The sequence below is a fragment of the Pelecanus crispus genome, chromosome 6 (genome assembly GCF_030463565.1).
Source record: "Pelecanus crispus isolate bPelCri1 chromosome 6, bPelCri1.pri, whole genome shotgun sequence".
Classification (NCBI taxonomy): domain Eukaryota; kingdom Metazoa; phylum Chordata; class Aves; order Pelecaniformes; family Pelecanidae; genus Pelecanus; species Pelecanus crispus.
This window is the reverse complement of record NC_134648.1, coordinates 9,199,957-9,213,047: the sequence shown is the minus strand read 5'-3', so window position 1 is coordinate 9,213,047 and position 13,091 is coordinate 9,199,957. Positions and strand designations below refer to the sequence as shown.

General features: G+C 34.2%; 1 protein-coding gene across 1 annotated transcript in view; it reads right to left on the bottom strand.

Annotated features, from left to right (window-relative positions):
* The window catches only part of ELP4 (elongator acetyltransferase complex subunit 4), a 157,131-nt gene that overhangs the window by 130,135 nt on the left and 13,905 nt on the right, over window positions 1-13,091 (bottom strand). Inside the window, exon 3 of the mRNA XM_075712906.1 lies at window positions 8,894-9,015. Within this exon, the coding sequence (XP_075569021.1) occupies window positions 8,894-9,015 (122 nt within the window). The remainder of the gene's footprint in view (window positions 1-8,893; window positions 9,016-13,091) is intronic.

Below are 13,091 nucleotides of genomic sequence, written 5' to 3'. Positions count from 1 at the left end.
TTGGGACTGGGGAGAATTACAGACACAGAACACAGTTATATAAACGTGCTTTATGGGCGATATTGAAAATACTGAAATTGAAATGATCCAAACATTTCTTTTTATCTTCATATCCTCTTTTTATCTTCATGATAACTAGAACTAGAATAAAAGGCTTTCCCCTCTTCTGACACTGCAAATTAAATGCTATTCTTTGTTTCAAGGAAATAGCTCTTTCCAAACCTGACCATGCCTGAGTGAAACAGAGCACCTACGAGAGAAAAAGTCTCCAGTTGCCATAACATAGGTATATTCTCAAAGATGAAGTCTGGCTGGTTGGATATATACTTCGCCACTCTTCAGTGTCATGAAAGGTTTCATTACTGTCCAAGAATTACAAGCATTCATCAGTTCTCAGACTGTTCTTAAAAACAGAATGAGAAATAAAAAAGTTACGGAAAGGATGAAGCAGACCAGCAGCCAAACCAGCCACAGAACACAGGCTTCTTCTGGCACAGCTATACAAAAATTGAACTGAAAACTACACAGCAGAACACATATGGGGAGGAACGGAGGGCATGGTTTCTATGAGTGACATCTAAAGATGGCTAAGCCTGGGCTTCTCCTCAAAATATCTGTGTGGGGGAGATTCAAGAGCAGGGCTTTAGCACAACTCCCTTTCTCCTAGACTCATTACAAACTGAGAAACAAAGACACTGGTTTCCAGCAGTCTCATGAAATCATTATTTATGTTCGAGAACTGTACTTCTCTATCATATATAAAAAGTACTTAAATTCTGCTGAAATGATCAGAATTTTAAAAAGTATTTGGGATTGTGAGCCTATTTAAGATTAAATAAATTTCTATTCTTAGAAGCAAAATCAGAATTCAGAAGAATACAAGATTATTAAAATGTTTAAAATTTACTTCCAAAATTCCATCCAGAATTTGGAAATAAAAATGTTTGTTATGTAAACAAAAGACTAAGAAAAGGACAGTTGATTTATCAGCCCATAATATCTCTGTGTAATATACTTTCCTTAAAACTATCTCAGCTCCCACATCATACAGCTTTGAAAAGGTTTGGGACTGACAATTTTGTGGCATCAGTGTGTCAGCTCCTGAGAACTGTTACATTCTCCCAGGCTAGAAAAAGACAAATCTCTCATAAGGTATGTAAAAAACTCAAAGCATGTAGCAGTGCATTAGTTAAAATAAAAAAAAGAAAATATACAGCATTTCTTGGGGTCAACTAAAATACAACTCTTCGCTATGCACCATGAGTACACAAAAAGGCAGACAAGTGCTAAAGTTATTAAACGTAGTTTGGTTGGGGCATTTGTCTGTGTCCAGAGTGAGATACACTAGGAAGGGGAAAAGAGAGAAGGAAGTTTGTTGCTACGTTTTAAAATAAAAAATAAATTTTGGAAAAAAAAAGAGAAGTTTTTCTAAAGCACTAATATTAACTGACAATGCAATTAAAATAGTTTTGTTTCTTACAAACCAAGCTTATGAAGGTTTTATTGCAAACATGAAATAATTTATTTCATTAACGAACCTTTTATCTTTGTAATAAAATGACGTACAATCTGTATCTGCCAGCAATCCAGGTCCTCTGTGTTTGCTGCCACATTACTTTGCTTGCCTTGTTTTGGCAGATGCATGCAGCAAAATCAGATTCTAACAGTTTGACCTCTCTCACTTCTTATGTTCTCTAGGGGATAATAAAATCCAAGATACAATCCCACAGCAGTTAATGAAGCTTAACCTCACACCCTCTTAATTACCAATGCATTACACCAACTATAGGCATCATACTCCTCTCTAAGCTATTTTACAATGCTAAAGAAGTACTACTGTGCTATTATTTAGCAACATAATCCAAGCTGTATGTGAAATCCCTCTTATACAAAAACCTTTGATCCTTATGGGTTTCAGTAACTGTATAATTAACAGTATGTAAGAGTTTAAAACATTACCTATTTATGTATCAATAAATATGTTGTTCACAGGGTTTTATGCAACTATTTTGCAATGCAATATCATCACAGGTATGACTAAAGAAACGTGAAATAAAAAAAATTAAAGGGAGTACGATTCACTGTTGATCTCCAATTGCAACAATATTTAAATAGTTTAGACTCACATGAATTTAAGGCTCTTTTTCATTATGTTAATTTTTAGTATTTAAAGGACACCAGATGGTAAGTCAGGAAGGGTAAATATTTTCTTTTCAATAATGTATTATATAAATGTCAGTTTAAAGGGCCCTACTCCCAAAAGGGGGGAGGATTCTATTTTGATTGTAAACACTTGTGAAGACAAGGTCTATTGTTAAAGAACACAAATGACTGGATACAGAATTTTTCTCCTTTCAGTGGCCCTTGTACAACAATTTATTTCCATCTCCAGGTAAGGCTGTTCTACGGAAAATTTTCTTTGACATTCAAAAGGACCAAATGGATGTCAACCCAGGATAACACAGAACTGTGTGAAGAGAAAAGGGAAGTAATATTTCTCTGTTTTATGAAATAAAAAAGGTTAATTGAAAGTACTCTAAGGGGTATTTTTTTAAACCCATGAGAATATATTCTCTAGTTCACATACACAGAAGTAAACCCTATAGTCAAGTCACAGAACTCTTTGCTACAACTTCCTTGCACTATGGCTCCATTTCACAACATTGAAACCCAGGAATGCGTATGAGAAGAATAGATGATTTTTTTTTTATTTCATCTTTTTCTGAATCAGTTCATGATGCTTAAGTATGCAAAAGATACATACAACAAAAAAAGAGAATGACATAGTAAAAAAAGTAATGTGAAGAAACTAAATAAAAATGAGTGTGCCCTTGTCCAAAATTCTGTAAACTATGCTGCAGTGTATGATGCACTGGCCTAACCAGATTTAATAACAACATTATTCATAAAGAGACCTTTGGAGATGAGAACTGTAAGCAATAGTTCACTAACTCAACAAATCAATTCTACAAAGTTACCAACTAGGTTTGTAAAATAGTTATTTGTGAACACTGATGCCTAAACATTTGGGTTTTTTAAGCTATTACTCTTACGATACATTTAACAGGCTAAGTAAGATCTGTGTTTAAAAGAAACGTAACTTCATAACTAAGATCATGAAAGAAAATATCCTAATAAACAGCTAAAGATTGGTAGACAGGAAACCTGAAATATAAGCCAAACATTTATTTCCTCTGATTCTGGAAAATCTTTTTATTAGATTGGTCTGAACTTTTGACAGACTAAGCTTTACACTTTAGAGAGTTCCCAGCATGGGTACTGCTTAAAAGGATTTAATTCTTTTTAAACAGAAGTGATTATTTTTTGCCAGCACCCTCTTTCACACCCATACAACTTCTCTGTCAAATTTATAACACAGTTTTGTAATGCAGAAAATATTACAATATAATTAAAATATTTGCATTTTAACAGAAAAATGTAAAATAGATACTGCATTTACCCAACATGCAAACAAGAAAAGTAAACAGATGAGCAAGAGCTATATAATAAAGAAATCAGATTTTTCAAAGGAACGTCCAAATGCTGAGACAGTTGCCAGGGTTAGCTTAAGCCCTAGTCTTAGAGCCACAAGGCTACCTTTACTTCAGAAAGAGAGATACAAGGTGGTAGGAAAGTTCACTGGTGCTGTAACTGTAATTGGATTTCTGTGTATTAAGTGATAACATTTAACAGCATGCAGCAGCTGAATCACTGTAACAAGCTCATGTATTTTGAAAATACAGTTGGGAAAAAAAGGATAATAGGAATGTAGCCCTGCTTCCATTTATATTTTTGCCTTTCAAGTTGCTATGCGTTTAATTTCTTTATGTAGCATCTAAAAATGTCAGATGACAGAAAAAAATACCTCTTGCATTCATACACAGCTTCCTTCACAATACCAGACAGCAAAGAGACAGGAAGGAGTTAGAATAACACTCTTTGAAAATGGAAGCTTGGAAAGCCCTGGCCAGCACCCTGATCATTTCTTCTGGGTTTGCATTCTTCCTTTTGAGAAAACAATGTTTTAGAGTCATAGATATGAGGGAAAAATGTAAGCATCATGGTTGAACGTACTTTGCTGGAATAAAAAATTCCATGTAGACAGCTATGCTTTCTTTCAAGAGGTTGTTTGCATACACAGTGAAATAACACTGAAGCTCAGTGGGTTGTTTATTGTTGTTTTTTAAATAACCCTTGAAATAACAAAAGTACATTTTGCTCGATTCCTTCTGCATTCATCTTTTCAGTAGGAAAAGAGTTAAGTGTGCACTTTCTGTTCTTCAGGTCTGCTCAGTATAACCAGCTTGTTGGAGGTGGAATTTTTTCAGTCTCTTCCAAACGACATACTTAAGCACAATGCCATATTTAAAATATACTTTCACGGTTGTTTTAGAGATCTTTTCAGCTTGGTAGGAATTTTTAAAAACTTGTTCCTGCAGGTTTTTTTTAATCTTGTTCCTATTGTTTTTTAATAAACCATTACTCTTCTCTACATGCACCTCCCAGCTTCCTCACCAAGTGACCTTCACTGGTTTCCTAGACCACTAGCATGGTTTCTCCTGACTGACTTGACTTCAGGATATGTCCAACAAACGCAGTGAAGCTGTCTATCTGATACATGGGCACATGAAGGGCTTTAGTACTCAAGGGAATCTTCTGTGTAGTTCTCCAGAGAGCAAACTGTTTGCACATTGTTCATTTTCAGACCTGGAAGTACAATGACACCAGATGTACAAGCTAAATACCACTTCATGCCTTAGTATGGTAAGCCTCAAAGGACTTGATTGGGGGCAGAATTTTGGGGAATTCATTTCCTTCTAAGGCAGCTATCCTCTATAGCAGAGGTAAGAAAAGCATCCCCACCATAAGCAGCAGGCTCATAGACTATGTCAAAGTAACTTTTGAAGGATGTGCTCTTTATCCTCTCTTCTTGTAAGTGAACCACCAAAAGGCAACCTCAACAGAGTCCAGAAGTATCCTGTAATAAAACTGCAGCTTGAAAACAGATATTCCATAAAAATGCAATAAGCACACAAACTGTTCAACTTTTCCAGAGGAGACGAACAGATGCAGCTCTAGAAAGCAGTTCTGGACCTCCCACTCTTCCACGTCAGGCTTCCAGGTTCCCAAAGCAATGGTCATTGAGGAAACATTGGCCAGGATCCCACAGGGAAATTGGGCTTCAGGGGATGCTGGTTTCTGTTTCCCAGCACGTACGATGACCAGTAAGTCTTCCTCTTCAGCCAAGCTTTGCACAGGCTCCACAGTAAAAGCAACTTAACAGAGAGCACTCTTTATTGTCAAGATGAGCTCATAACTGGCAAATATAATCCAATTTTTTCTCACTAAAACTTGTGAGAATCAGTTCCCCCCAAGGTGTAGATAAAATAACTACTCAGGAAAAAAGGCAAAGAAATTCTTATATAAGCAGTTTAGGCAGTTCTAGAATTTTAGTGCCAAATCTGAAGTAGAACAGTGAGAAATATAGAAATGTAGCCACCACAGATACAGATTTTTTTTTTTTTTTTTAAACTGGAACCATATCTTGTCACTAACAAGGAGAATGGGTGTAAAAAACTCAGGTGTTATATAGTTACTCTATTTTTATGGCTTCCAGATGTCAGTTTGGTACCCAGCCTAACGTGGAGTGGATGCAAGCCTGTTCAATTTTGGCTACACGTTCAAGGAAATATTCAAACCCCTTGCTTGCTGTTTCTTACAAAAAGCATAACAGTGTTTAAGTTAAGATTTCCTCTGTAATAAATATAACCATATACTCAAATTTGTATGTTCCATTCTCAAACACATACACTGTATGCAACTTCAAAATAGCTGGCATTAGAGTGCTGAATTATAAAAAAAATATAGCCACTAAACACAGTGAAGTGAAGGAAATAGATGCAAGAAAAAACCCATCAATTTTATTAGTTTCTCTTTGTTTTTAAGCTTGGGCACGTAACAGCCTTTCATAATTTATAGGCAAAACTTAATAAGGTATGGTACTGAAAATGGAGTGTTAAGATATAATGTTTCCTTCAGTCATTTTATTATTAAGTTAGTTTTACCAATGCAATCAGTTTTATTTTATGATCAATCACAGAAGTATACCATACTGTTTCTTATATCATACAGTTCTTATGTCCTTATAGTAAAAAGTTGCCTTTTGTTGAAGAATACAGATTGAACGGAAAAGCTCTCAAATGCTTAAAATACTTTCTAAAAAACAGCATGTATGTAGTTCTGTAGGTTTTACCAGAGGTGTATAATTTTTCAGCATTACGTCTTAATGCCATTTCCTGAAGGAGCTTTGACTACAAAAGGCATGAATATGTTTTCAAAGGATGATGGATAAATTGGTGGGTGGTAATATAATATATCTTAGGCAGCTGATCAGGGCTTTTTATCCTCTGCTTGTCTTTTAGTTATACACAATTTCAAGATAATTATGGTCTATAAGAATGTCTTTTCCCCTTCCTACTACCAGCAATATTTGTCTTGGTTATAGGTTCAAGAAGCTTCCAATCACATCATAAAATTAGAATAGGGCAATTATGGCATCTCAGCAGAGAACTGAATGTATAAATAGACTGACCACACAATATGGACATAAGGCAGTTAAGAAACTGCCTTTATGTAAAGTACCAGTTAATCAGAATACTAGCCATAGAATATATTGAATACATAGCTGGATTTTATAAAACAAAAAACAATCATAAAACATATAATTCAGGTTGATCATATGAAATCTATGTTGCCTTTCCAGTAAAGAATACAGTCCAATCAGATACGGATAATAAATTACTAATGTCATTAAATAAAATGCAATGTTATTCAACAGTCAGATATGTTATATTAAAATCCTGACTTGGTGGAGACATCCAAATCCCAAACAGCTCATTTTTATGACAGGAGAGGACTTTTTGAAGCACCTGGAAGCCCACTCTTTTAAAAGTCAAGTGAGATAGTCGTAGGGAAAACTCTTCTATCTCTGTGATTTGGAGACCTAACTGTGGCCAACGCCAGTCTTAGATTGACTTTTTCCAGGTGAGGCAATAATGTTTTTTAGGTAACGCATACTGGCATTTCAAGAAGTTCCTAAGCTTTCCAAGTGCGAAAGTACGCCATTTTCTAGAGTGATGTCTAGCATATTACAGGGTTACTTCACTGAAGCAATTTCAAGACAGCAATACAAGTCAGAGGAATCAACTCCACTGTGCCTTGTCTGTTAAGCAAAGGAAGTGTTGAATAGTCAAGGTAAGAGTAGAAAAGCACAGACAGGAGTACTGTTGGATATATAAACACACAGAGGAAGAAAACAAGAGAAAATTATGTTTTCCTCATCTTTCCTGTAGTAATATTGTACATCCATTTGTAATCTCTTATAGTAACACCACTACGTAGTTACAACAGAGGAATGCAGTATTATTACCTAGTGTCTACCCCTGAAACACAAGAAGGAAAATTTATTCCAAATCAGACAACAGAGCTCAATAAGTCATATCAAACTAACTCACCACAAACTCAAACTGGTACAAGAAGGATAGACGTATGCAACAATGTCTGTTCATTAATTTGCAAAAAGCATAAAGAACAGGAACTAGGAAAAATATGACATGCTATGAACAATTGATTCAAAAGTGAATGAAAGAATGAAATGTATGTTAGCTACTCCATTTTAAGAAATTCTAATGCAATGCAATAAAAACATTCATTTGAATAATTTAATTTTGATGAGAAAAACAACTGCAAGGATCATGTATTGTATGATCAGAGAGTCAATGACTTGATTATCAGTTATTTAATAACAAAATTATTAAAAAATGTAGCACGTTCTTACGTAATTCATACTTCACAACTAAATTCTAACCTATTTGTTTAGGCTATATTCTAAACCACAAGAACAAATGATAAAAATTTCACCCCTAAATGAACCCTCTCTAGGTTCAAGATCATAAAAAAAAGTTATTAGATCTTTCATAACCACAACCATATCATTTCATTAAGAATATACTTTTTCCTGAATACTGAAGATAATATTGAATAGATAAGGCATAGAATCTACCATCACTAGGTAGGAAAAAAGAAAAGTAATCATTTTGTCCGGAAACAGTCTGAAAACTCTTAAGGAAATAGCCAGGCTTCACTTGATGCAGAAGTAATCAGTAAATTATATGTTACTTTTGATATTAGAAAAAAGCAGCCTTAGAAAGACATAAAATATTTAATGAAATTTTGTAAGATTATCCTCACACTTCAGCATTTTTTGCAGTGTTGATCAGGCTTTTTCCCTTATAAAATTTCCTTATAATGGAAACAGTTTTGATTAGGAGCTCACTGAAGTCTGAAAGAAACCTTTCTGTATGACCTGATACAAAACTGACCATGTTTCCTAGTAGAAAAAAGACAGTGAGAATGAAAAGTACGTCTAAAGGAAGTTGTAAAGATGTTAAATGATACTTTTCTTTCTATAGGAAACTACATTAAATATCTATACAAATTGTTCACTGTTTCCACCACAATATATTGCAAGCAGCTTAACTGCTCTTCCTGATAGGCAGGTGGAAACTGTAAACAGTTGGGTTTACTCAAACCATTCAACTAAACCAGCTAGTCTGCCTGGTTTTCATTCATAATCAAAATAAAAGACAAGTAGGCTCCTAGCCTGATTTGGCCTTGGGAGGATCTTACTCCATTGCCTGTAAACTGAGGCTAGCAAGCTAAATTTAATTCCTGAATCTTGCTAGTGTAAATACTCCTGCACTTCCCAACACGTTCTTATGAATCACCAAGATTAATTAATTTCTTACTACACAATATATACACAGTTTAAAATGTATTTAAATTCATCAAGAGATTACAGCTTTACTTGTCAAAAGCTATGGGTCTTCTTTACCTTTAAGATGTTGTCAGGATGCTCTTTAGCAGAAGCAACAAACAGGTCATGTCCACAGACAACTCCCTCTGCGAGAAAATACTTGAACAACAAATTGGAGTAAAGACCATATTTATCTTCCTCTGTGAAAACAAGAATGGTTGGAATGTTTTCTTTTTTGTTAGATCAATCACTTACCTGTATTTTCACAACACTATAAAGGCCCTCTTTTGGTCTACCTCCTAGAGTATACAATGTACAACAGAAATAATAGGTAAAATATGATTGCAAACCTTTAAAAATAATACTTGATAATATTGTATTCCTAATTTTTCAAGCCAGAGAAATAGTTCTCAATCATGTATTTGATTCCAAGATACGGATGGCATACAGCAGTAGTGCTGTCTTCCTAACATGGTTTCCTGTAAGTATCAACTAAGATTACCGAAATCATGGTTTAATGGGAAGAGATTTTATTCATTTGGGAGAACTGTGTTAATATTTATATTCTTAATGCTTAAGATATTAATCAACTTGCTTAAAATATCTATTGATTGATACTTTTCAAAATTTAATCATATTTGGCATGCTAAAGCTATATAAAGGTATCATTTCTTATAGAGACATTCTTACATCTGCATTTCTTTCAAAACTGTGAGAACTACAAAAATAGGCAAAACGAATGGATATACTGAAAACACAATTTGCAACACCATTTTTGAAAGCTAACCAGAGCAAAATCACAAACACATTCAGATGACACATGAACTTACAGTTTAAGAAGTGAGACAATACTTGTTAACAGACATTGTGAATACTAGCCTACTGAAAGAAAAATACAAACTCCCACTGACTTCAGAAAGGCTAATATTTCCTTCAGCTTCTTTGTTTCAAGTTAAATATCAGAAATTACCACAATTAGAAAGTCTTAATAAGCTTCATCTAATTAAAACTTATCATAACTCAAATCTATGGGGGAAGTGAATCAGTAAATAACAACAGAAATTTGAACCATCTCTGATTTTCTTTATTTTTAGGAAATATAAACAATAGCAATGTTAATGCTAGCAAAAAACATTCCTAACAGTGTAACTACCCAATTAATTGCCCAGTAAAATTTTAGATCATGCCCTTTGGAGCGACATACTTCTGACATTTATTTAGAAAGATACCAGAAATATTTTGTTTGGGAGAAAAGTAAATGCAACAATGTAAGGTTTTACTTTTTCATCTGTTAATCTGTCTGCTGGAAGATAATACACAGGGATGTTGTGGCAGAAAAATACAGAGAGAGAGTTTTTCTTTATACAGAACCAACAAAACTCTTAATCCATTCTTTGACTTGGAAACAATTTCCTCCCTATTATGAATCACATATGAAAATATTAAAAGAAAAACCAATAAAAAAGGCTGAAAATAAGAAAGTTGTCATTCATATCGAACTTGTAAAAAATACTAAAGAAGGAAAACAAAAAAAAATATAACTTTGATATGTACCAGAATACTATGTTTTGGAGCTTAAGAGTCAAAAAGAACCAATGAAGTGGAGTGGGAGGAAAGCAAGAAAGGAGATGTATATCCAAAAAGGAGAAAGATCATTAATAGCAATGGGGGAATTTAAGAAGCAAATCACAGAAAAATAGTGTTGCACTGCTACACTCCTGGTATCATACACAAGTACTGACACTTTCAGTGCTTAGATTAATAAGAGAAAGAAATTCAAACCACAAGTTTTCAAATTCACTGGAGAAGGAATATTTCTCCCAGAGATATTCCCCATCCTCCATGGGATATTGGGCAAAACAGAATTTATTTAATGCTTTTTTTATTTCGCTTTTGAATTTAGTATTTGTGATACTTTTCTTTTTTAAAGTTAAAAGGTATACACTTAAAATTTGGAGAATTTCTTTAATTTCTTTCTTTTTCCTTCTTCAAAATAATCCCTAAAGATATAACATCCAGATTACCTACTTTGTTGTTAAGGAGAAATACTTATTTAAAAGTTTGCCTTTCATTAAACACAAGAAATGAACTAAAGGTGACTCTAAAACAACATTTCGAGATAGAGAACCATGTTCGGTAACACAGTTGCTAAGACAGAAAATTACGTAAAACTGGACATCCAAATAAGCCAAATGGAATACAATAATTACAACAGTATTGCTACTAGTACTAGCCATTGATATATCCAGCTTATTGTAGAGTCTGAGTGTTTTAAGAACTCAGATTGTGTTAATATAATTTACTTTTAATATTGTTAACATGCTTAGTAGGCCATGTTAGCCTTCTAATATGATTCCAATAACACATTTATCTTTTTTAAAAATAAAAGTCTAGTGAAAAATATGGACAGATCAGTATCATGAAAAGTACAGTACTCACAAATGCTTACTGTTGATAGCGTTGGGCTCCCTATTAAAATTTCAGCAGGACCAATTTCCAAAAGCATTACAGAATTACAAATTGTAATTTCCTTGAAAGTTTGGAGCTCTTAATTAAGTATCACATCCTTAAAAAGCCATTAATAGTGTTACTGAAGAACTGCTTTCCTAGTAACTCAGCTCCATACATTGTGCTGTGACTGAGGATGTAGGTCCATGTATGACACTAGGATGGAGACAAGACTCAATTCAGATAAAACTGAAGCACTACAGTTGCAGAAGCAAAAAGTAGAACTGACAGTGTCTAGAGTTTTGAAGAAGTATTACAGTCTTATTTTGTAAATATAATCTTTGGAGCCTGCTTAGATCTATAAACTGCTTCAACAAGAGGCAAAAAACACCCGTATGCAGAGTAATTCTCCCTTACAACTGGAGCCCAGGAACACATACAGCTCCCGACCCCTAAACGTTGGCGCGCTCTAGTTATTTATGCTTTGGTTGCTTACTGCAATGTAATTGGTAGTATGTTATTCACAGTATATTGACTTCCACATGCTAATCTCCATCTATGAAGCTCTCAATTTAAGAACCAAAGCCCTCTAGAAATCAAAGTGACAGCATGATATCTACTTACTGATTTTTTTTAATAAAAAATTGTCTGAGCTACCTGAAAGAAGCCACCAAGCCTCCCATATAATAACATCACTGCAGCAGATGTCAGTGGAGGGAGACAATTTTGTTAGACCTCCCTTCCTTTGAACAAAAGAGGAAAAGGAACACTAGACGGGCGCTCTGGAAGGATCCACAGCTGTAACATTTACTTCATCCTTGGTGAATCAAAAATCTTGATTTCTTAATTTTTACCTACAGGTTAAAGTTCACCTTCATCATTTTAGGCACAGAAAAATTGATTTGTATTGCATATGGACAGGACTTAACTGACATTTAATGGAGTACATGCCAGTATGTCATTCAGTCCAAGTACGTTATGGTTTGTGTATGTGCCTGCAACTATACAGAGTGTCTTTCTGGATCATCATTTTTGATAGTAATTATTCCTTAGACAGTAAACAACATGTTCAATTTTGGGCCAAACATAACATGGAAACTCCATAAAGCATGGATAAATATAAGAAATCATACTGTGTGTGATGATTATTTAACTAAACTAAGAGGAAATAAGGCTGTAGTAGTTAAGAAGACTTTTTATTCAAATTTTATTTGAAATGCTGAAACGTTAAAACAAACTATAGAAGTGAAGCAATGGGGAACAGGGATATAAACCCTTTTACTGACCTATCCAAGATTATAATTCATTTTGTTGAGTAATAGACTTATTTGTAATATAACAGGACTAAAGAGGCTCTTACACTGCCATACCCTTCCAAAACAGATTTTGCAAAACAATAAGGAATTGTCAATTTAGCAAATGAAAAACATTTACATTCAGTGTAAGGACACATCATATTAGCATTAGCCTTTCCTTTAGTCTTCTCACATTGATTTTCATAACAGTAAACTTACAGTAAAAATAGGAAATGAACTACTGGAGAGTGATCTAAATATAAAACACATCATAGTCTGCTACAGTACTCTAAGGATTAAATGTGTCTCAGAAAGCCTTTACAAACAGTGTATCTTGAATTGTTAAAGTCAATGCATCTGTAAGAATCCCTCAGTTCTTCAATTTGTCACATAGAGGATGGCTTTTTATTGATTCATTTCTAGGTCACTAAACTTTTGTGGTATTCAAAAGATCTAAAGTGCACCCATATGGGGCTTTTCTGATAGCATCCATTGTACCCTGGCTTCAATAGTTACGTTACTATTCAAAACCA